The 25576-nt window shown below is 38.8% G+C and overlaps 1 protein-coding gene across 2 annotated transcripts in view; it reads right to left on the reverse strand.

Annotated features, from left to right (window-relative positions):
* Nucleotides 1-25576, reverse strand: part of GRID2 (glutamate ionotropic receptor delta type subunit 2) — a gene marked incomplete at its 5' end in the record, with an annotated part of 737620 nt that overhangs the window by 191213 nt on the left and 520831 nt on the right. For both annotated transcript variants that reach the window (XM_081999455.1, XM_081999454.1), the window contains one exon: nt 21795-21914. In XM_081999455.1, the coding sequence (XP_081855581.1) occupies nt 21795-21914 (120 nt within the window). The remainder of the gene's footprint in view (nt 1-21794; nt 21915-25576) is intronic.

Here is a 25576-nt window from a genome sequence, read left to right on the forward strand (position 1 = left end):
TTGATTAGAAGCTATGATATGTTCATAGATCATGCTGCGAATCTCTGCTAAGCACAATGCATCTTTAATGCAAATCAATATAGACAGTCTGACGAAGGCCCTTGAGAAGGGAAGTGCAATCAAGCTGCCGCTCTGAAAGACAGAGACGGTCCAGCAGCGAGCACATGGGTTCTCTCTTCCCAGCATCAACAGGAGTGAAGGATTCGTCTGATAATTACAGCCGTTCAAATGATTTTTGCTGTTAAGTAGGCTGTGAAATTCAGGAAGATATTCTGGGTTTTGCCTTATAATGGCACAATTACTCATTGACAGAGCACAGTAGCACCATTGTGGTGAGCCACTAGCAAACATCAGCCTCACAAGCTGCAGATGACATATCATTTGAACAGAAGTTGTAAAGTTTTCCCTGTATTGTCTAGGGAGCTTCAAAAACCCACTCTCAAAACCATGAAGTTTCGTAGTAGCTTTTTTAAAGAGAGAAGTTACAAAATGGAGGCATATATATACCTCCAAACCCCCCAATCTTATTTTCAGATGCTCACTTGTAATCATGTAGACCTGGTCCATCACATAACAGTAGGTGGGTAGTAATTTTTACAACATTTACACATTTATTTCAACACAGTGTCTAGTATTAAACCTCTTTCTATGAAAAAACCTTCAACAGTCTTACTAAATATCTCCAAAATGTATGGTCCTAACCCTAGTGTTCTGAGTAACAAAATGGAGTGGGGGTAAGCAGTGATATTCAGAAAAAGAAAACACGTTTGCATTGAAAAGGCACTAAACTTCCAAAATGTAGTTTACATTACACATTAATTCAGGACCTTGAATTAAATGTAGATTTTAAAAATAGGTTGAACTAATTTCCCCTATCAGCTGTTCTCTGTAAACTCATATGTAATTGAACTTGCAAGATTTTGAAATTAAAATTGGAAGAAAAAAAGCATACTGCTCCCTTAACAACCACATTTCTGTCTGAAAACATTTATTTCTTAAAGGTATTTCACTGACATTTTAAATGCCACAAACTATATATAGGCAGATTGTTGGCAGCAAGCTCTGCTCCTGCAGACCAAATGCAGAAGGAGATGAAAGGGCTTGCACCAGACCTTATGAGAGATAGTCATGGTGATTAACTGACCTCATCCTTTTGCCCCCCTGCCTGAATAAGTGTGGTAGGGGACAGGAGTCAGGAGGGGCACCTCTGAGATCACTTCAGACAGCTCCCATGCGAATAGTTCGAATGAAGTGCTTGTGCCCAGGCCCTTAGATCATGAAGAGCTGCATGAAGAAAGGCACAAACCCCAAAGCAGCTGAAATGAGCAGAAAGCTTTACAGGACTGCACTGAACATGCTCTCTGCACACCATATATCTTCACTGGAGGAAACATGCAGGTGGAGAGCAAAGTTAATTATTACCCCAAGGAGTGAAACTCACTCCTTGCAATCTTTGAGTCTGGAGGCTAGAGTTTCTCTTTGTTTTTTCCAACATACCACACCAGCTTTCATACAGTGAGACATCTGAAGATGTCATATGAGCATTGAATAGTTTGGGCTGGGAGGGACCTTTAAAGGTCATCTAGTCCAGCCCCCTTGCAATGAGCAGGGACATCTTCAACCACATCACGTTGCTCTGAGCCCTGTTCAACCAACCTTGAATGTTTCCAATGATGGGGCATCTACCACCTCTCTGGGCAACCTGGGCCAGTGTTTCACCACCCTCACTATGAAAAATTTCTTTCTTATATCTAGTGAATCTACTCTCTTTCAGTTTAAAACCATTACCCCTTGTCCTGTCGCTACAGGCCCTTGTAAAAAGTCCCTCTCCAGCTTTCTTGTAGGCCCCCTTTAAGGACTGAAAGGCTGCGATGAGGTCTCCCCGGAGCCTTCTCCTCTCCAGGCTGAACAACCCCAACTCTCTCAGCCTGTCCTCAGAAGAGAGCTGTCCCTTCCCTCTGATCATTTCTGTGGCTCTCTCTTGAACCACTCCAACAAGTCCATGTCCTTCCTGTGGTGAGGGCTCCAGAGCTGGATGCAACACTGCAGGTGAGGTCTCACCAGAGCAGAGGGGCAGAATCACCTTCCTTGACCTGCTGGTCACACTTCTCTTGATCAGCCCAGGATACAGTTGACCTTCTGGGCTGTGAGTGCACATTGCTGGCTCATGTCCAGCTTTTCATCCACCAGTACCCCCAAGTCCTTCTCGGCACAGCTGCTCTTGATCCCTTCAATCCCCAGCTTGTATTGATGCTGGGGGTTGCCCCGACTCAAGTGCAGGACCCTGCACTTGGCCTTGTTGAACCTCATGAGGTTCACACGGGCCCACTAGTAGAGCTTGTCCAGGTCCCTTTGGATGGCATCCCTTCCCTCCTGCATGTCACCTGCACCACTCAGCTTGGCATCATCAGCAAACTTGCTGAGGGTGCACTCAATCCCAACTGTCCATGTAGCCAACAAAAATATTAAACAACTGTTTCCCAGTACTGACCTCTAAGGAATGCCCCTTGTCACTAGTCTCCACTTGGACACCAAGCTATTGACCGCGACTCTTTTAGTGCAACCAACCAGCCAGTTCCTTATCCACCAAGTGGTCCATCTGTCAAACCCATGTCTCTCCAATTTAGAGACAAGGATGTCATGTGGTACACTGTCAAATGCTTGCACAAGTCCAGGTAGATGATGTCAGTCACTCTTCCTTTATACACCAAAGCTGTAATCCCCATCGTAGAAGGCCACCAGATTTGTCAGGCATGATTTGCCCTTATTGAAGCCGTGCTGGCTGTCACCAGTCACCTCCTTATTTTCCATGTACCTTAGCATAGTTTCCAGGAGGATCTGCTCCATGATCTTGCCAGGCAGAGAGATGAGACTCACTGGCCTGTAGTCCCCCAGGTCTTCCTTTTTTCCCTTTTTAAAAATGAGGGTTATGTTTCCCCTTTTCCAGTCTGTGGGAACCTCACCAGGCTGCCACAGCTTCTCAAATATGTTGGGTAGTGGATTAGCAACTTCCTTCATCCGTTCCCTCAGGACCTGCGGATGCACCTCATCAGGTCCCATGGACTTGTGCACCTTCAGCCTCCTTAGATGGTCTTGAACTTGATCTTCTATAGTGGGCAGTTCTTCATTCTCCCAGTCCCTGCCTTTGCCTTCTGCAACTTAGGCAGTGTGGCTTCAGTACTTGCTGGTGAATACTGAGGCAAAAAAGTTGTTGAGTACCGCAAGCCTTCTTCCATATCCCAGGTAACCAGGTCTCCTGTTCACTTACAGAGAGGACCCACATTTCCCCTAGCCTTTGTTTTATCACTGACATACCTATAGAATCTTTTCTTGTTGCCCGTGACATCCCTGGACAGATTTAATTCTACCAGGGCTTTAGCTTTCCCAACCTGATCCCTGTCTGCTTGGACAATTTCTCTCTATTATTCCCAGGCTACCAGTCCTTGCTTCCACCCTCTGCAGGCTTCCTTTTTGTGTTTGAGTTTGTCCAGGAGCTCCTTGTTCATCCATGCAGGCCTCCTGGCATTTTTGCCTGACTACCTTTTCATTGGGATGCATTGCTCCTGAGCTTGGAGGAGGTGACCCCTGAATACCAACCAGCTTTCTTGGGTCCCTCTTCCCTCCAGGTCTGGATCCCATGGTACTCCATCAAGCAGATGCCTGAAGAGGTCAAGGTCTGCTCTCCTGAAGGACAGGGTAGTGAGCTTGCTGTGCACCCTCCTTGCTGCCCTAAGGATCTTGAATTCCGCCTTTTCATGGTCACCGCAGCCAAGGTTACTCTTGAGCTTCACATTTCCCACCAGCCCCTCTTTGCTGGTGAGAACCGGGTCCAGCATAGCACCTCTCCTCATTGGCTCCTCTAACGCTTGGAGAAGGAAGTTATCATCAATGCATTCTAGGAACCTCCTGGATTTATGCCCTGTTGTGTTGTCTCTCCAACAGATATAGGGGTGGTTGAAGTCCCACATGGGGACCAGGGCTTGTGAACGTGAGGCTGCTCCTATCTGTCTATAGAGGGCCTCATCAACTTGGTCTTTGTGGTCAGGTGCCCTGTAAAAGACCTCCACTATAATGTCACCTTTTCCTGCCCTCTCTTTAATTCTGACCCATAAACACTGGCTCACCTGCTCATCCATCCCCAGGTAGAGCTCCATGCACTCCAGTTGCTCATCAACATAGAGGGTGACACCTCCTCCTCATCTCCCCTGCCTGTCCTTCCTAAAGATCCTGTATTCTTCCATTCCAATGCTCTGGTCATAGGAGCCGTCCCACCATGTCTCTATGCCAATAAGATCATAGCCTTGCAGGCATATGCACTTGTCTAACTCCTGTTGTTTATTACCTATACTATGTGCGTTTGCACAGAGGCATTTAAGCTGGGCCCCAGACAGAGCTGACTTACTGGCTGGAGTGGCTGGAATCCCTTTGTACTGCTCTTCAGGTGCTCTCATGCTGACCTGTGATCCTTCTCCAGGCTCTGGGCATCTATTGCTGGCACTGGCATCAAACTGGTAGGAGTGGGGTGGATTGAAGTTCTCCTTCCCTGGCAACTTTAGTTTAAAAGCTCTCTTCACCAGCTTGGCAAGCCTATGACTGATGATGCTTTTTCCCTTCCGTGACAGCAGGACCCTGTCAGCCCCCAGAAGACCAGGTTTCTCAAAGCAAGTCCCATGGTCCTGTAGCCAAACCCCTGGCTGTGCACCAGTCCTGTAACCATTTGTTGATTCACCAGATTCGACTAGTCCTTTCAAACCCCTTCCCTTTGACCATGAGGGTTGATGAAAAAACTACAATCTCTCAACCTGGTTCTTGAATTGTTTTTGCTCCTTCTAATTTCCTGCCAAAGTGTATAGGCAGCTTGCAAGGTGACATTTGCAGAAGCTCCTTGCAGATTTATTGGCTAAACTGCTGGGGAGCCGAGAGAATTCGTATAAAGAATGACCTTCATTCATTATGAAGCTAGACCTGCTGATATTGCCACATGCCAGAAAAGCCCACCTGCTCCTCAGAGAGGGCCTGCTGCTGGATGTAGATCACAAGCAGGACAGAAAACAATAGGCTGGATGACCTGTAGAGTTCCTCATAACCCTCTGGTGAAAAGTCAGGTCATGGTGCTGCCTACCGAATGCTAGACAGGAAAGGAAAAAAGCAAACTTTTTTTGGAAGACATCTTGCATAGTAACGAAGAGTTACTTGGAGGGTAATAGCGACTTCAGGCAGTAAATGTGCAAATCCCTTCTCTTTGTGAGCATCTGCAGGCTCTCCCTGTCTTCCCGTCACAATTTGCATCCTCTTCAGCCTTTTCCTTGAAAGCTGCTGCACTCTTGGTGTACCTCAAACTTTCTACCACTTACATGTCTACACCTCTGTCCTTTCAAACCGGAACAGAGGCACTTGCCAAATTTGCATTTGGTAGAAGTTGTGATTGCTCCGTATAAAAACATCTAACATGGATTAATAATTTTGCTATGCTACCAACAACAGTGAATTGTGTTTTAATATTTCTCAGTACAAAACAGCATGTCTGTGGTCTGTGCTTCATCAGTAGACTCTGAACTGCTTACGTGACTCTGGACATGTACCAGATTTCTCTCTTTTTTTTTTTTTTTTTTTAACTTCTTTGGCTTGAAGAAAACACATTAGCACAAGACAAGACATGTGTTGGTTTTTTTTCGCTTGTTCACTCCTTCGTAAATATTGCCATTACACAGACCTCCTGAAATATATGGTAAAACATAGCTTTTATCAAAAATGATCCCTTTGGGAGTTGCAAGCTGTATATACAGAATCCACGGCATTTCTAAATTATAGTCCCTCCTGCAGTATAAATTCACAGCCTTTCTGAACCAATGATGCTATAATTGAAGAGTTTGCTTGATTACTTTTAAGTAAAACACAGAACTGATTTAAGTTTATCTATAATCCTTGATTTAATTTAATGAGATTTAATCATGGCACAGAAATTGAAGCTCATGTTTGTGTGATGTGCTTCTCAAAACCTTTCATAAAAGCATGCGGTAAGGAAATCGGTCATGGTTTAAAGCTCCACGTATGACTTCTCAGTGGTCACAAATATCAGGCAAGAAGCGTTGGTTCAAGGGTAACTCAGGGAGCTTGCAAAACTTAATCTTCATTTCACAGAGATTTGAAAGAGGAAAGATATTTCTAGGCTTTGAAACTAAACTGTGAAATTAGCTAACTAATATCCCCAGATACCTTTCAGTTTTGAACTGCCTTCTAGGGCAGTACCTACCTCTACGTGTTTGAGAGGGACACTGCTAGTTAACATATGCACCTGAATCAGCTGTCTAAAATTGATGGGTTTTAATAAAACAGTGACTAGCTCATTATTCCAGTAACCAACTAAAATGTGATTAGCTTTTTCACTGCTCATGAGACATACAGACTTTGTTTAAGGTATTTTAAAAATATTTCTATATAATTATGGAAAAGGATATATTGTCATGATGTTTGCATAAGGTTGAACCACACAAATAAATATTCCTATACACATATGTCTACACATCATAGATACCAGTGAGATCACTCACAAACTTCCAAGCTGAAATAAACAGTACAACCATCACAACTTCATGGTTACTTATTAACCCACAACTCCAACTTGCTGTGATTTCCTAGCAAATAAAACTTGCACCAAAGGAAAAATTAATTTTGCTCTTGGGTTAAGGTTTGTGAAAAGGAGACCAGTTTTAACTCTCACCAAGAGAGGGCAGTGAAATATTTCAAATTATTAGAAGATCCCACACAAGAGCCATATACCTTTATAGCAAGCAGGATAGCAAATGAATCTCTGCAGACATTTAATTTTAAATTCTGTGGAGCATTCAACTGATGCTGTATTATTTTTAACTAACAACCTCCCACCCCTGAGTAAGTGTACTGTTGTGTTTGGAACTGTAAAAAAAGAAAGAGATTATGGGTAAAACTATGAGTCCTTATGAAATAAGATTTCACTTTTTTTTCCTATTTCAAACGGGTTTTTTTGAAGCAGACTATTAAGAAACATCTGCCTTCTACAGCCAGGATCATAGAAATGTAGGAGTTTTATTTTCAATTTTAGCTGACTTCTCCAGAATGTGAAGACTTCACCGCTTAGCTCTATCCTGCACTTTCTTTTTTTTCAAAATCCAAAATGGCAAGCTAGAGGGCTGCTTTTGTTCCCAGTTCTTAATGATCCTGTTACAGATAAGCAGTTGTGCTATGCTGTTCAGGATGATTGATTTTTTTAAAGAAGTCAGGATATCCATTTTTTTGTCTAAGGTTTTCTCAAGACTTTTAGGTTGAGAAGTTTAAGTTGTCTTACTCCAAAATCTTTCATTAAAATATCTGGTATAAGTCTGCTATTTTTGATCTCCAAAGGGCTGCAACATCTTCAAGTCAATGGCCTCTTGCAATTCTGAGTCTCCTGCTATCCCTGCAGCTCAAAAAATACAGCTGGCAAAAGCCAGCACCTTTCTCTTTTTCACACCCAAGTGAAGATTATTGTTTTGCTGAGCTCAGATAATAACCAAGAATTGAACGTGTAAGCTTTCAATAGATACATGTAATCCACAGGATAATATTTTGTCTTCTACAGAAAAATTTTGGGGGTTACGTTCAGGAGGATTTAAGACATATCATGCTGATGATAGAACCTGGCGAATCTGGCACATTATTATATATGATTATATTTGTACTTGCCGAGGAACCTTTCAAAATATATGGTAAAAGTATTTTAAAAAAAAAAAAAAAGGAAAGAAAAGGAAAAAGAGGGAGAGAGAGGAATACACTTCCACTTCATTTTATCAATGGTCTTTGTTGAAGTTTTAGCGCAGTTTTAAGTCTTTTCTTTAGAAATGGATTTGACTGAACCAGACAATTGTATATGGGCTTTTCCTCTCTAAGGCAAATGGAATGACTAAGAAAATACAAAACAAAATAATAATGAGGACAAAAATTTCTTTAACAAGGTATCATAACATTCTTTGTTTTCTCTATTGATGTTTTCATTTTCTCTTGCAGAAACGATTTGCCTCAATATGCTAAAGCGGCACAACAAAGCTGCTTCTAATGACTAATGGGCTGACTGACAATTTAGATGTTATGAAGTTGTTAGAAAAAAGCCTAATAAAACTTAGAAGGAATATAGAACCAGAACCAAAAAGAATTCAGAGGAACTGATCTGTAATAAATGTGGGGCATGATGTTACATACTGAACACATTAAATAAACGGGGGTGCAGTACACTATCAGAAAAATAAGGTCAGAATTTCTTATTAACGTTTCCTATTATGTTTGTCCTCATCCTCCCCAAACTGTAAAAGCAGCATGAAAATCTTTGCCATGAAATTAGTTTGATGTTAAAATTTACTCCCCTTTAGACTGAGCAGAAATGCAATACATACCGATGCTAAAAACATTTGTATTCAGTGCATTAATCCTTGTTTAATGCACCATGTTGGTGGCCTACAGTCACAAAGCAACATAAAACGGTATTCTCATGTGAGAAGATATCCATCACTTACTTGGTCTTGTCTTGTTTGCTTTCCTGTAAACGCAATAAGTGACAAAGCTAAAAGCAAGCAGTGTGTAGGGTCTTCAGCTGTAAAGTTAGTAGCAAGAGAGGACAAGAACTTCCACACGTTGTTCAGTGTACAAGTCCCAAGTCCAAACACAGAAATCAATTTAACTATCCAGAATCAAGTCTATCAAGAGACTCATTAAAACTTTACTGTAGACTAAACGAGTTGTGAATTATTCTAGTGTTTCAAACATATTTGAAAAGGTGAACAAATCAGTAACAAAATATGAGGGAAATACAATTTAACTTATTCTACACTGACCAAAAGTCTGTACTTTAAAATCTTTCTGCTAGCAACCAGACATGTTAACTATCCAAGTACTGTAGATTGGGTTTTGGATAAAATATTTCTACATATATCATTACCATTGTAGAACAGAAATGTTATGTGTTCCTTCCCCTGCAACAGACTGTTTCAGAGATAACATAAAAATCCATCCACATTGCAATTTGTTTTCCAGGTTGTAGGGTTGTAACCCCATTCTGGAATAAACTCTGTGGAATTAGACCCATCGATCCCCATCACTGGCTAAAAGGCACTGCATGAACAAAACCACTCTGACAGTGAACAGGATCCCCTCTCTAATTCAAAGCTTGGACTACCCCTCCCGTAACCTTTTCTAAGCAGGTTTTTGCAGAGCGTACGAACCTTGCCTACATTCTGGCAGCAAAGCATAGAAATTCTCAGACATTACACGTTGCTAATGCAATATTACTTGCGATGCACTTTGCAAGACAAAGCAGACTCATGCAGTCTCCAATGTCAGAAGCAGGAAAAAAAAAAAGAATGAGGCAGCAAGAAAAATACAGCTAGTAGAAGGCGTGGACGGCTGGTCCAGAGATTGCAAGACAAGGTAGTTTCTTGCAGAGCAAAGATGAATAGGAAGATGAAGATAAGTCTTAATATTTTAACAAAATCACATTAATTGACACTGTTCCAGTGAGTGGTAAGTGTGGCTTAATCATGGATATATGCTATTTAACTAGATCCTAATTAAAATATTTATTTTCTTACTTTGTGTGTTTATGCCAAATATTTGTCTCAAGTCATATAATACACAGCTTAAAATAAACTGACTAATGAGATCTCAGACATGCACATTCAATGGGGAAATCACACATTTTATCAGTAGCTAATAAATTTAGAGGGCTAAGAGTACCCGAGTACTAATTCAGAATACTAATAAGTTTAGAGTACTGAAACATTCTGGAGCCAAACTGATGTAAAACGCTAGTATCAAGTTTTTAAAATATAATTCTATTATTTTTAAAAGCAATCAAGTTATAATGCCAAATCAGTAGAGGTGTATACAAACCCGCAGATTACATGAAAATATTCATATAAACCACTTATGGCTCATTATTAAGGCACTCTATTAGAATGCATACTTTAAATCAGATTTTTATGAGCTATAAGTACATTAATTATTATAGAAGTGCATTAAAAAAAAAAACAAAACCCCCAATCAAACAAACAAACAAGAATTCAGCATTTCAGACTAATAGCTTTATGACTAGATAAAGTGCAGAAGCAGCCTGGTTCAGCATGGATCAGGAAAATGAAGTAGAGACTAGATCTGAGCTTCAAGGAACACAATGAGGAAGCAAAGATGGATGGAAGAAATACAAAGAGGCAAAGCAGCAGATAAATGAATTGGAAGCACAAAGATAACACACATTAAGGGTAGCACGATTAGCACAGAAAAACAGGGTGTGGCAGTGATAGAGGAGATAAAGGTATTATTGCAGATGTTGCTGGAGTTATTTATTGCTCTACCTACAGCTCAGCTCCTAATTTCTGGTTTTGCTTTGGCCTCTTTATACATCTCTCCCAGGCAGAAATGTCAGATAAGTCCATGAAAAAACAAGGGGCTTTATTTCCAGGGGTTTAAGGGAGACAACATTTCCTGTGGCATGCACTTGACTCTCAATATATGCTTCTGTTGATAAAGTTATTAGTTATAGCTAGTAAGTTATTAGTTTAAATCCAAATGTTATCAACATCTGTTTTTTTTTTTTTTAATCAAGCATACCAGTTTCGGTACATTACACTACATTTTTCTAAACCTTTGAGCTCAGACTTCAGAAGGCCTTCTGCAATTTATCCCATTCTATCCTTTTCTGTTTACACAAGAAAAATAGTCTATCCACTGCTATACTTGAGATAGAATCAGCCATAATAAGTTTCACAGTTTTTGAGAAACTGAGAGAAGTAGGATTGGAAATGATGATGAGACTGTTTTCTAACAGACATCTCCCACAGGTGCCAGACACACCTTGCCAAATTCCTTAAAACATTATATTCCCCCCCCCCTTTACTTCTAGTCTAAAGAGTTTCAAAGCCTTGTTAGTGCTTACAATTTCCTGAAAAGCTTTATTTTTTAGAAAAAGAGGTTCTATCAAATTCAGTTCATTCTGTTTACTGAGATGAAAAAGTAAAGCATTGGAGACTTAATACATACCACTTTTTCTATTACTTCTGCTGCGCATTTTAAAGCGGGAATACACCATGACAAGAGTATTATTAATTTTTACTGTAACTTGTCCTTTGATTAAGGCATTATAGCACAACTTTAGAACAGGCAAAAATCTCAGCACTGTAATTTTAAGGCTGAATCATAAAAATCTTTCAGCATTATGAAAGAACTATAAATATTATGAAGTCATCAAAAGCTTCATCATCCTCATCTTTATTATTTGTAAAGAACTCAAAAGATGCAAGGAGGTAGCCCTTACCAATTACACAGAAGTAACTGTTTATCTCTGGAAATTACTTTTAACATTCTTCTAATTGCAAGATCCAGATATAACCACTTTATGGGAAATATATCTCAGCATTGCCATAAAAGCAATATTGAGACAAAAGACATATCACTTCTACTTCTGAAGTTCTTTTGGCGGATAAGAAAAAGTAATTGAAAACTTAGTTTACAAATGATGATTTATGGATAGTAAACTCTGCCATATTTTGAAATGCATAAGCTGAGTAATTTAGCTGGAAACTACATTATAAACAATGAAACAGCATGCAAGTTGAAATCACAGGGATATTTCTCTTTGTCTTCTCAGATATCGCTATTAGTTTCTTATCCGTCTTAAAAACTCCACAACAAAGATTTACTGTATTTTCAGCTGTGTTGTGCTAACAACAGTGGAAAGTAATTTCCACAGTTCAAAGCATCATTTCTCCTCTTTGTTTCTAGCTAACCGCTGTATCCATGTGCATTTTCTGTTCCAACCCAAACATGAGACTCCTCTTGACTCAAGCTGTTCTCCCTGGTGGGCACCATTCTCCTCTCACCAGGGGACAGCTGACCCTTGACTCTGCTAATGTAACTCTTTCTGACACTTGCCTATAGATGCCTACGTCCTTCTGATGAATTTGGGAGCATTTAACAGATTCATGGATGTTTTCACATTCTTGCCCACTGTAAATCTACTCCCAGGGCTGTGGAGGCTGAGGGTAATTTATATTACATATATATAGATAGATATACAGAGGGTGCTCTCAGTGGAAATCCACAGTGGAAATCCAGCCCTACATTTTCATTGAGTTCAAGTACCAGTTTCCCCAATCAACTTATGACTTGGCTAGCTCCTCTAGATCCCACAGCCTGCAGAGAGAGGACTAAAGGGACTAAATATTTGGGTTTGGCCTCTCCCTGCTTTAGAGGAAAGTGACACAGAAACATGGCCAGAGAGGCAAAGGTCACCGGGCTTATCAGGCCCACTTACCCCACTGCAGGAAAATACTGCCTGCTACTGTCAACAAAATATCATTCAGCATCATGCTCAATGAAATACAGTCTTTCCGCAAAAAAAAACAAACCAAAAACCCCACAAAAAACAAAACCCCCACAACCCATCCCCCCAAAACCTAAACAAAATCCAAATCAACTTGCTTTCATCTCTTCTATACAGGAATATTCAGCGTCTAATAAGACGGGTTTTCATATTTTCCTGCTAATAGGCTAACTTGAAACAAAGAGATCTTACTGTGAAAGAAGATCTTACTGCCTACTTTAAAACTTGTACCAGCAAAGTTTTGATCCATATGAGCCTTCCAGGCCTTTCAGATACACCATAGGGGCTCATCTGACATTTGTCTGCCTACAAGACAGCACAGCCTTCAAGAAGTCCTTCACAAAAATGTGCAAATTAGAAGCAATTTATTGAAAGGTTGGGCCAGATGATCTTTGAAGTCTAACCTGGGCTATTCTACAATTCTGTGATTTATTATCATGGAGAAACATGGTTAGCAGGACATTTAACTGTGTCAGTTTTGGCTTGTGGTTTTTGAAGAAAAAAGGAATTTATCAAACCTTGTGAAATCTGTGTAAATCTATTTCCATGTACTATGAACTAAGATCTGTGTTATAACCCTTAGATGCATCCGCCTTCCCAAGGTTGAACACTGAGCTCTTAATTCTGAGAACTGAACAACACCCTTCACCACCCTCAAAAGCTAAAGCTAAATAACTTATATCCTCCTACCATCTCTCCATGCCTCCTATTAAAAACAGCAGCTCAATTTTTTTATCATCCCTTTCTCCTGTCTACATGGTTTTCCAATTAATAGTTATTTTTCACTAGGATACCCAATTTCCATCCAAATTTGGATGGAAATTTTCAACTTACTGAAGATATAGTTATTGTCTCCCTCTTCACATGATAGACTAGCTACAACACCATCTTCTTTTGGATTAATGGAGGGTTAAATGCACATATTATTTCTTCCTACTACTGGAAAATGTATATTTGTTCCAATTATAAGTATTCTTGGAATGAAGCAATTTTCATCAGATGGTAGCTTTGATCAAAACCAAACCACCTCTAAAGAGCAAAAAGCAAACATTGAAAACTTTTATGCTGAAATGTACCTATAATTTATTGAGAATTCCTACCTTAAAACAAGTAATTCCAAATTGAGCTAAGTGTTTTATCATATTAATTTCAAGGATGATGAACCACATTCTTGAAGCAGCACCCACTGAGTGCTCCCTTAAAGATGAAGAGAAGTTCCTAATGGGATTTCCAAAATCACATAGAAGAATTACTGCCTGAGAGGTCAATGAAGCATGAAGTCCATTCTTAAATCATACACAGTTTCTTTTGACATTATTCAAAATGTCAGTTCTGAGGCACTTCAAAGTTCCCAAGCACTTCAAATCTCCGAAGTGAGTTACAAAGCTAATTTGCTCAGCTGAAGTATTTGAGGATAAAAAATCACTACAACTTGCCGGCCAGTTCTGCAGATTCATGTTCAGCAGAAGGTTTTCACAGTTACACAAGCAGAAGAAAAAGCCATATAACCATAGGAAAGGTGTTTCAAAAGTAGCCCAACCAATCATACTAAAACCTGTAAAGGGTTACTAATTGCAAATATTGAGTTTGGAAAAACAGAAGTGATATAATCTCTTGGCCTGTTTGACCTGCGGTCAACTGCAAGCAGTTCATGAAGAAGAGAGGAACCCAAAAATGAAGGAAAAATGTCTAATGGATACAAATTAAGTTTCACATTCTACATGAACCTGACCGACATTCAAATCAATTTCTCTTTCCAACTGGTATTATTAAAAAACCACCATGCTATTTCTGCTATGCAAAATTTTTCATGACGAAAAAACCTCTGCTGCAAAAAAGAAATGAATGAAGTTCTGTATCATTCTTTGTTCTTATGCCCATTTTGAAACACAGAATAATCACATAGGAGCCTCTGTGGTTCGGCGCTTGCCTAGCAGCATCAGCAGAAAACAGGAGTTACTGATACAATTCCTAGTTGTTTTGTTTTTTCTATTATTATTTTTTGACTGATCTTTCTTAAGTTTCCATTGTCATAAAAAGATATTAAAGGAAATTAAAAACACAGCTTTGAAAGTGGAAAATACTTCTCCTGTTCTTTGCTGTCAAGACAACTACATTTTCAACAGGAGACAGGTAAAATGTAACCTCTTATCTCGATGAACAAAAATGAATAAAAACCATGAAACTATATAATTTAAAGCACATAAAAAAGATTTGTCTCTTTGTAATGAAAGCAATCAGTCAAAATACGCAGTTCCCAATCCACTGAAAGCAGTTTTCAGTAAGAACATTCATACCAGTTTTGACAAGAATGGAAATTCTAAGCAAAAGAGAGATGGACTCATCCCTGCCAAAATTGCCAACAGAAATACTACAGAACGCCAAGGCCCCATGGGATATTTCTGTTTGACATCAATGCTTCTCCCCAGGGTCCCATTGCACTCTCCCCTCCTGCCACCCTGCATTTTCCCTTTTTCCCCAGTGTTCCCAATGCAGGAGCAAACCCCGCTTCATTCCAGAGTGCTATAGTTACTCAGAGGCTTGAGAGATTTTTTGGGGGAGTTCAAAACCCACTCCCCAAGCCCTATAAATATCAATGCTAAAAGCCATTCACCTGCATGATGAAAAGCGGATAAATCTGTATCTTAATTGAGGTGACTTTTAAACCACACACCTAACCTTATTCTAGACTAGGAATTCTGGACACCCACTTGTCCTACAGCCTAAAATCACCTTTCTGTTTAACAATAGGTCCTGCCATGTTGAAATGCCTGAGCACACTGGTGCTCAGCAGACATGGCCGACTGTGCTGCTTCTAAGGATTAATATGTCTCTATTACAGTATGTTTTCCTTGGCTTTGTGGGCATTAGTTTCAAGTTCGAGAGTTTGTATTCTGGGTGAATTTGCTCATAAACCTGATCCCAGTTCTCGTGTATTCCTGGCAGCAGGAGCAGGGAAGTGATGGTGCCCCTGTACTTGGCACTGGTGAGGCCGCACCTTGAATCCTGTGTTCAGTTTTGGGCCCCTCACTACAAGAAGGATGCTGAAGTGCTGGGGCGTGTCCAGAGAAGGGCAACAAAGCTGGTGAGGGGTCTGGAGCACAAGTCTTACAAGGAGCAGCTGAGGGAACTGGGGTTGTTCAGTCTGGAGAAGAGGAGGCTGAGGGGAGACCTTATTGCTCTCTACAACTACCTGAAAGGGGGTTGTGGCGACGAGGGTGTTGGTCTCTTCTCCCAAGGAACTAGCAATAGGATGAGAGGAAATGGCCTCAAGTTGTGCCAGAGGAGGTTTAGACTAGATATTAGGAAAAAATTATTTACAGAGAGAGTGGTCAAGCACTGGAACAGGCTGCCCAGGGAGGTAGTGGAGTCACATCACTGGAAGTGTTTAAAAAACGTGTAGATGTGGCACTTCAGGGTATGGTTTAAGGGGCATGGTGGTGTTGGGTTGATGGTTGGACTTGATGATCTTAAAAGGCCTTGTCCAATCTTAATGATTCTGTGATGTCCTGCTCCACAGGTGAATAATTAATAGGGAACAGGTTGCTCATAACACTGCTTGTGGTAGCAGCTCTGCTCTACATTTATTAACAATCACCAGAGGAAGGACTTGAACCTTGGTCTTCCATATTCCTGTGGCAGCATCCACCAAACCATCGAATACATCTCTGACTTCTTTACTTTGCACTTATGAACAGTTCATAACTTAAGCAGTTATGAACACTGAAACACTCACTCATCCAGACAAACAGCCTGGGGTCAGGGCAGGCACCTGGACAGCACCAAGATTTAGATTTCTGCTCCCCGGCAACTGATGCAGAGAGTCCAAAACCTGACAAATTCACCAGATGGTACACTATTGATTACTGTGTTTCTTTCTGCAGTCACAGATTTAGAAAGAAAATTCTTTATTCAAAAGCCAAGAGAGGGAAATTTTAAAAACTGTTAAATTTTTTAAAAATTCAAGAATACAATTATGGATAGAACCAATTTTTTCTGTTTTCCATTAGACTCAAATATGCATTTGGTTTGACTTTTAAACTAAATAGAAGTGCATTTTCAAGTAAATCACAGTTCTCTACTAACACTAGTTTCATTGTGATAACATGCAAATTCACAACACCTTCCAGACAAATTAAATTTCCCTGAAATTTCACAAAAGATTTGCAGAAGCTAGCAGAAAGTAAAGAATCAGTTATTGTATCTTCATCTATTGCATAGCACTAAATAAAGGAAGGAAATGGTACTCTTCAGTAGCTTTACAGCAGATTTAAGTACTATGCTGAACTGGAACAACAGGTCCCAGTTCACCAAGGTATTTAATTACCCCCTTACCTTTAGTACTAAGTATTTTATTTCATTTCTAGCAGTCTGCGCATGTATTTAAAGTCACTTTAGAAAGAGTATCATGTTAGTACTGTGGTCCATCTTTTTTATCAACACTAGGGGCAAAATAACCAGACATAGCAACATTTCTTTTCAACTCACTAGAAAATACACCATCAACAATGTCTCTGTAAATTGCAAGTGTCCTCCAGTCACATCATAAATTGCATGTCGACCTTTAGAAACAGCTCAAACAGATCACACCCTAAAGTACCAGGTGCTGATATATATACATTTTTTGAAAATCACATTACAGAGCTCTACCTTTGATCATAATCACAAAGGTAATAGGTGAACCCTTCATTTATGTCAAGTAGCTAATCAAGAAGCTAACCAAGAATAAAACACTTTGTCTGCTCTTGGTTATTAAATAGTGTTAGTTAATAAGTGTTAGCAGAGCTGTATAACTTCTTACCTAATGAAGCAAAAGGGAATAAGTGAGAAAAGATGCAAAAAATAAGTCTTGACTTATAAGAAGAGACAGCAGCTTCCCCAAGATCAAAATATACACTTGGAATATATGTTGCTTCATGATGCAAATGTAAGAAAACATTATATACCAGAAAACAAAGCAATGCCACTATTGTAATCAAAAACTGTTCTCAGATGAACTGGAAGTAGCAATTATTTTACTAGACCAAAACCAAAAAATGCAATACAATTTTCCCATCTCTGAACAAATAACACAGCTATAGAATGTTCCATGTAACCCTTAATAATATGTGAAATAAAAACCTGCATGCATTGACTCCACAGGGAAGGTCCTGCCTTTCACGGTGGCAGAAGGAGAGGGGAACACATCTGTCAGGCATTATGGACAAAAAGGCCTTCAGTCACATTCCCATGAAATGCTTTGCACTACAGATATCCCTCAGATTAAAATAGATAACATTTCCTCCTTAAGGTCATAAAATTTAAAGCATTTAGGATAGAGCCCTACAATCCTACCAGACAAATGCTGAGGGCTTGAAGCATATCTAAGTGCCCCACCCAGGGTATCTGTTCTTCTGCATGCCCACAGCTCTACCCTTGCTCCGAGGCATCCCTAGGTGTCCTGAAGGCAAAGAAAGCCTTGACATGGACATCCTGGTGCACAGTGGAATAGGTGCGAGAGCCTGGCATGTCATCTCATTCCCCCACAGGGAAGAAACAACAGAAAACACCTTCAGAAAAGAAGAGGGATGCACAGGAGGTGGATGTACACTAACAGGGATATCGGAGGCTGAGCAAAATGCACCACAATCTCCAAATGGCCACATGATGGTAAGAAAACCAGTGTGGGAACAAGAAAAAAGTCCTCTAAACTTCAAAAGGGGTAGCACAGAGCCTCTGAGGATGAGCCAATTCTGAATTACAGGGAGCAGTGGAAGAAGCATGAAAAACACTTCATTTCTACACCAGTAAGATATAAGACAGTGCTCCTCTGAGCTATCAACTCCCTTTTGTTCATTTGTTTGTTGGATGGTTATTCACAGGAATGGCAGCTTTTATTTCAACAGTATAGATAAAAGTATTGCACTGAAATTTAAATGTCAAAGAATACATACTCAAATGTCAAATACCAACAGACAAATGCTGAAAGAGAAATGTCAGAAATACACCCATGTCTCCCACTGAGTATAACTATATTCGCACAAATGCAAGCCACCACATGATGTGTAAAAACAAGAATTTTTCTGCAGTTCCTTTGGGACAGTAACACCACTGGTGTCAATAAAATCAGTATCTGGCAGCCATCTGACTGTATTACTCCAAGTACCTGACTCTGGCGACACATATAGCCTAAGTGATCCATGGCTGGCAAGGTGATGGATGGCATTTATAGACATAACAATACAAAATCTGTATTGCAGGAAAATCCCATTCCTAAATTTGCTAACTTGTCACTAGATGAAGGACCCCAACGCAATGAACCTGAATGCTCCCACTGCTTTCCAGGTATGACAGTAACCTGTAAAAGTTGAAGGAGAGGACTTGCAGACAGTTTCTGCTAGACACATGGCTTAATTTGGCCAATAAAACCAAACATGAATTCTTGGTGTTTACCTAAATTGTTTGCTTTTTCAAGTCCTAGGAATATTAACCTGTGAATATAAGTGAACTTTTCAAAAGTAACCAAATGACTTTCGAACCCAAACAGAACTGATTGCAAGCAGAATTTGGACTCTTGAGAAATTCAAGTGTGTTAAAATTTTACTTGCTTTAATTAAAATCAATTGATTGTTCCTCGGGGGGGGGGTGGGGGGAAATTCTTTACACACTTGACTTGGTGTGAACTTCTGGTCCCAATGACTTTGATGTGCCTTTTGTCATGATTTCACCTCTCATCTCCTATAAAAGTACTTGGAAACATGTTAATTAGGGAAAATGCATTTGTTTAGAACTTTCAGTCAGTCTGCTAATTGCAGCTGCTTCCACTAGAGTTGAGAAATAAAAATAGTTAGGTAGTTCTGTAGTCAGAGCACTAAATACATGAAAACCTGAAGTGCACTTCCATTAGTGTAGCTGACAAAAATACATCTGACTCCTGTAATATTATGATTGCTTCCAACACCAGTGGCTCATACACTGTAAGGTAAAACCTAATCAAAGAAAAAACTCTTTTGTTGAAAGAGTAAAACCAATATATGGCACTTTCTCCTTAAAAATTTTCTTCTCTATCTCTGTTGTAAATGTTTTAGGATCCCCAGCTTGTTTTTTTAACTTTGTGACATTGATTATAAATACTATATTTATTTTAAATCCTTTTATGATTCAATTTTGTGTAAAAAAAAAATACAACATTAATTGGAATTTTTTTTTTTTTTTGAAAGCACTTCCAGGAACAATTATCACATTCTCACAATATATACAGAAATTTCTTTCAAAGAAAATTCCTTTCCCTACACGAGGACTCTTTCTAAAGCTTTCTCTGGATCACTGAATGTTGTTTAGAAGAAAAATTGGAACAGATTAAATCCGTTCTGCTCTGGACAGTCTCTTCTTTTTAACCAGCTGCAGCACATCACAAAACTCTAAGGATAGACATTCATAGCACAACCTTCAACAGGAAAATTTTCTTATAATCTCTATATTACATTTTAAACGCTCATCTCGGCAAACAGAAAAAAAAAAATACATACTTCAGTGTCTTTTACCTTTGCTTTTCTCTTGGACAGGGTCTTGTTGACACTGTGTTTCATGTGTTTTGTGCAAAACTATTCTCTTTGACCAACTTCAAATCTATTTCCTTTCAAAGACAGGGAATGTCTCTGTCCTTGAACTATGATAAAGGGTCGGTAAACAAGGAAGGTGCAAAAAGCCTGTTTATACTATCTCATTGTTTTGCATAATTTTTGCCCATGGTCATTAATGTCCTCTTTAAAAGTAAACTCTACTATAGTTGAAATCTGCAGTTATAAATCTTAATTATAGCATCAGAAAAGAGTCAGAAAGGTTAGGAAGTCTTTTTGTACTTCTATATTTCCAAGACCTTTCTGTGGATCTCTCTCTCTCTTCTATCTTTTTGTGAAATGGAAGAACACAATTTAATGCTTCACTGAGGCATTCACCCAGACAGGGCTGAAGTAAAAAAACAAAGTCAACCAATTTAATTAAATGAAGAGGTACAGATTTGTCTTAGGGAGGACTACCTGATTGTTCTAAAGAATAAATAGCTCCTCAATGCATAGCATGGAAAATAAATCAAGTCAAAATATGTTGAAAAAGACTAAATTTGTAGTTGAGGGAATAAGGATTCATCCAACATTTTGGTCACCTAAAGACTTTGTGAAGCGCACCTCTAGATAGCAACAAAATCCAGTTCTGTTTAGCTTCCGAAGGAACTGTCAGGACCTCTGCTCAAGTGACATAGCTATAGGCACATGTGTACATTAAGGTACTGACAACAGATGAAACAGCAGGAATAGAATAACAATTCCAGCAAGCAGCAGAGGAGGAATTTCAGGAATTGAGACACACTTTTAGCTTCTTATTTATCTCTCCCTTCTTTCAGAGCAGTTATCTGTTACTGCAGAAGGTATGCAGACAAATGATCTACTTCATCATATAATGACACTGACGCATGGAACCAGTTTACTGGTTACTAAGTTAACATTCTCTGTCATTTGCTTTCAGACAATCAATTCAGGTTCCTCACATACAAATTCCCCCCAGTGTGATCTGATACACTAAATGAAGAGATCTTGGTATTATCTTTCAGGAGGTCTGTCTTTCAGGGGGAGCTGCTCCTCTAAAAGTCTATTAGTCTTTTGTTTTCCTAAGAGGTACCGTATGATTTTTGCTGTTTTTGCCATCCCAGATGGGCAGTTGTCCAAACTTAAGAACATGCATTGCAAAGAGAGATCTGCTTCCACTATTCTTTACACGGGGCTTAAATTTATTTTTACAGACTAGTAAAACTGAAATACCAAAAAAAGGTAATTTTGCTGGAGATAGATTGTTTGAGGAAATGGTGTACAAGTCCAAGTATTCAGACTGTGTCTGGCAGCTGAATACATAACATTACACATATTCTATGAAAGTTAATTTCTACTAAACCATCATGTACTTATTTCATGAAGACAAGAGATTACAGAAATGTTGTCTATGTTGCAACAGATACTGTCTTTCTGTACCCATCATTTGTAACTATCTAGCAGTTGGAGGTTCCCACTTTGACCATAAGTATCAGGTGTCAATCCGGGTACTCTAAACATAAGTCTAAGTAAAATTTGCTATTTTGGAAATGGGTTGCAAGGGTTACAAACCAACAGCTTTCACTGGTCTTTTGTCAACCAGCAGCTTAACGTATTCTGTATTACAAACAACATCTTGATCAATATGACCTACTGCGAGGCCTCTCTGCGATAATAAAATAGGTGAGTATCTAGAAATTTAAGACTTCTCTCCCATTTCTTACTCCTCTTAACAATACACAACACCATGTTATCTGCCATCAAATACTTTTCTATTAACATGGAACACAAGAAAGATTTTTAAAAAATCAGCAAAAATAGTCTCGTTTGAATAAATGTAGCCTCACCTTGCGGATGCCTCTGCCAAGATCTTCTCCATAATTTGTCCCCAAAATTTCAAAATGCACATTGGGATTCCCCCCATTTTCTGCAAATTCCAGTTCTCCAGTCAAGCCATTCACTCCACCCTATTGGAAAAAAAAGGAGAATGGAGTGAAAACTCAGAAGTACCCAATTATAATAACCTTCTGTTTCTTCAAATCATCTGTGGACTAACTACGCAGAATATATATATACAACTACCAGAATTAGGACAGTTTTCCAAAGGTCACATTTCCCTAAAAATTCTGAAGACTAAATTGTTCCTGCATCATTTATGCTCTTCACAGAAGAATCAAACTCAGCAATGCTAAGCAGGTGCAATACAAGCACCAGTCTTACTCCTTACTCTTAATGTATTAGCACTCCAATTTTTGTTCTTTGATCCATCAGCATATATGTATAGACATTCTTGCTCCATTAAAGAAAAAAAAAACCAACCAAAACTTTTGCAACTAATTTTAGTGGAAGCAAAACTAAACATAAATATATAGAAGAAATCGCACAAAAGTTACTTTTGTTTATTTTTACTTCCCCGCCCCCCAAATGTTTCTCAGCCAAAAGAGTTTTCCACATAAGATCAGAGTGAGGTTTTGGTCACGTTATGTTTGGATCAAAAAAACACCTAAGTGATCTGCACAAATGAAAAGGGACTTGTCTAGATGAATATAGCGATTTTTCTGTTTTCCTCCACAACTCTTCTCTACTACTAAGAATGCATGAGATGAGCAATAATGCAGCATATTTTCAAGCTTGCTTTTACTTTTTTACATTTTAGTCAGAAGGGGTTAAAATACTAAAGATGAAACAGTAAATATTTACTATAAAGAATCAGAGTTGAAAGGGATATACTTGCCACCACAATACTCAAAATATATTCCAGGGTTAATTCAACATGACACACATTTCATCTTTGTATAAGAACTGTGACGATCTGAACTGTAAAACCAAGACAGCCACTTGAAATGCCTATAATGAAAACCTTTAGCCCTAAAAAAATTCTTCAGTTTTCAGATTCAGGGAAAATTAGATGCTTAACCTGCTTCCTCCAAGAAACTTGAACAATATTTTAAGTATGCATAAGAAAAAAATTTGCCTCTGGTGTTTTACACCATATGAAATGCATACATTTTCTTCCAAACATAAGGCAAGAGTTTTGCAGTTGTGATTGCTCTTTCAGTTAATAGCTTTATTGTTTGAACTGAAAAAAAAAGGAAAATAAACAATTGCAATATAAGCTACCTAGCTGAGCACATGAGCCTTGCTGAATAATGATTTTTAAAGCTGTATTCTCACATCTTCAGTTTGGAGAAAATCCAGGTAGGAGTACAAAATTTGCATGTTCATTGCAGATTAGTATGAACTAACAAAATGTGGTCATCCTTTTATAAAACTTTAATATGATTATAATAAAAATAAGGAAGTTGATTATTGAGATAATAGCTTTAAAACTTACTAGAGACTAGTATTGTTAGGGAATAACACATACATGTTTCATGAAGTGCCATTTTCAGTTAAAAACAAGATAATACTTTGTGTATATACTTTTTAATCTTTTCTGTAATATTTACTTTTTGGATGAGATACTAGAATAAAAATAAAAATGTAAATAGAAAAAACAACATCCTGATTAAGGGTACATCTGCACAGTCATTTGCAGAAAGACTGCAGGTCATTTCGCCCTCAATGAGAGCCAGCCAGGCAATTTTGATACACGTGTCCATGGTTAATATGACACTGAGGTTACTTATTAGCTTGAGCACAATCCTGAAATAATCACACCTTCATGGCTGTTAGATTGGGGTTAGCACACCTCTGGCTGGTTCAGAGTAAAGACAGAGTGAGCTTGTGTTTACCTGCAAAATCATTTGAACATATGCTTGTGTGAATAACTGAGTTTCACAAATATAAACCTTTTCTGCTAACTTAAATTTGACTACATCCTATTCACGAACCATAAATAGAAACCTGTTCCACATGCCTTTTTTGTTATACGGTCTCATCTGGCTTTTTGATTAATTAAGCCAGAATTTCATGGTACACGTGATGTAGAAATGCCTGCAAAGCAGCACATATTTGCAAGGCTTGGGATCCCCATCTGACCCCCCCAAAAGCCTTCAACTGGCTGACTTGCCCTCCCTGACAGTATACATTTGTTCCTAGCCCTGCACCACTCTGACCCCTTACCATATACTTTTATTATATTATGCTTTGTATTTCCTATATTACTTCCCAAAAGTTTTCCCCCCACGGTACTAATTAAACCTGTGGGTCTAAGGTAGATAAAGTATGAAAATTAATTAAACTGTTACAGACCACCTGAGCTGCACCATAACTTCAAGTGAGCCACAAGCAAGGTCTGGAAAAAGGAAGGGAAAACTGGACAAAATTATTTAAAAAAAGGAAATATTTAACAGAGAAAATAAAATGTGTTAACACAGATGCTTTGTACAGCAGAAAGTATTTTCCTTTTTTCTTATTTTGTGACAATGTAGTTTTAAATTGGGAACTTTCAATATAGTAAATTAAAGTGACTTTATTTTCCACATTGAGAGTGTTCCCAATAATTTATGAGACATGAAGATAGAATCATGTTTAAAATGTAAAAGTAAAATTGAGACAACAATTTAGAAGCAGATAATTTGAAGAAGTATTTTACCTCACTTACATACAAAGTAATGAAATCCACTTTCTAAGAAAACACAGGATTATTTGGAAATACACGTACCCTAACATATGGTACAGGTTAACAGATTTACCTACCATATTTTGGAATTGAATCTCTACCCAAAACCATTGTGTAAGTTTATTTACCTTTATTTTTAAATGGCTGCAACTGTGGCGACAAGATACAAACTGTAAGTCTGTTATTTTTATTTGTCTGCAATCCAGAGGTAGCCATAACAACGTTTTTTCCTCATTCATCTATTTTTCCAATTTTATCATGCTTTGAAAGTTTCTCATGTAAGAGTGTCTTTTATTAGGGCTTTCTTTCCTAGACTGTGTACATCTGCAAATAGTGTAATAAGAGCTCAGATTAGATGGGAACACTCCTGGCTTAGAAAGGGCAGAGGCAGAAAGACAAAACTGTGAAAAACTGCCCATATAATGCCAATAGCAAGACTAAATCTGATAGGAAACTTCTTGGAGGTCCTGATGCCTCCTCCCTACCTGGGACCTACCCAGCTGGACCTGCAGGACAGGCAATCCTGTTATTGCTCTCTTCCAGTCCTCATTGTCCCACACAGCTCTTTTACAAGTCTTACATGATCCTGTTTTGTTGCTTAGGGCTGACGGAGTGGGACAGTGTATTGCCTAAGGAAGAGTTTCAGGACACAGCTCCAATTTTTCTGCAGCCTTTCAAAGTGTGGAACCCTCTAAAACACTTACTTGATCTATGACATGTGTTTTATCCCTCCGCTAATACATAGTGGAAGGAGATCACAGAGGAAATGACAGCTACTGATCCAGTAACTTCCTGATGAGATTTTTCCAAGTTTCAGTGTTAATTATGACAATGGGTAAGAGCCAAAGAAATTTTTCATTCCATTTAACTTACAGAAACAATGCTATTTGGGGAAAAATGAAGACAGATTTATCATCTACTCTCTCAAATTCCTGTAAAGTTGAGCCACAACCATGCAATTTCCTGACACATGTAAAACTGAAGAGGCAAATGTCAGTTGTTAGAACAAAAATGTTTTACTTATGTTTCTGATCACTGCTCTGGGCTTTGCAGAGCTGTCATGAA

The sequence above is a fragment of the Phaethon aethereus genome (assembly GCF_964289735.1).
Source record: "Phaethon aethereus genome assembly, chromosome: 4".
Classification (NCBI taxonomy): domain Eukaryota; kingdom Metazoa; phylum Chordata; class Aves; order Phaethontiformes; family Phaethontidae; genus Phaethon; species Phaethon aethereus.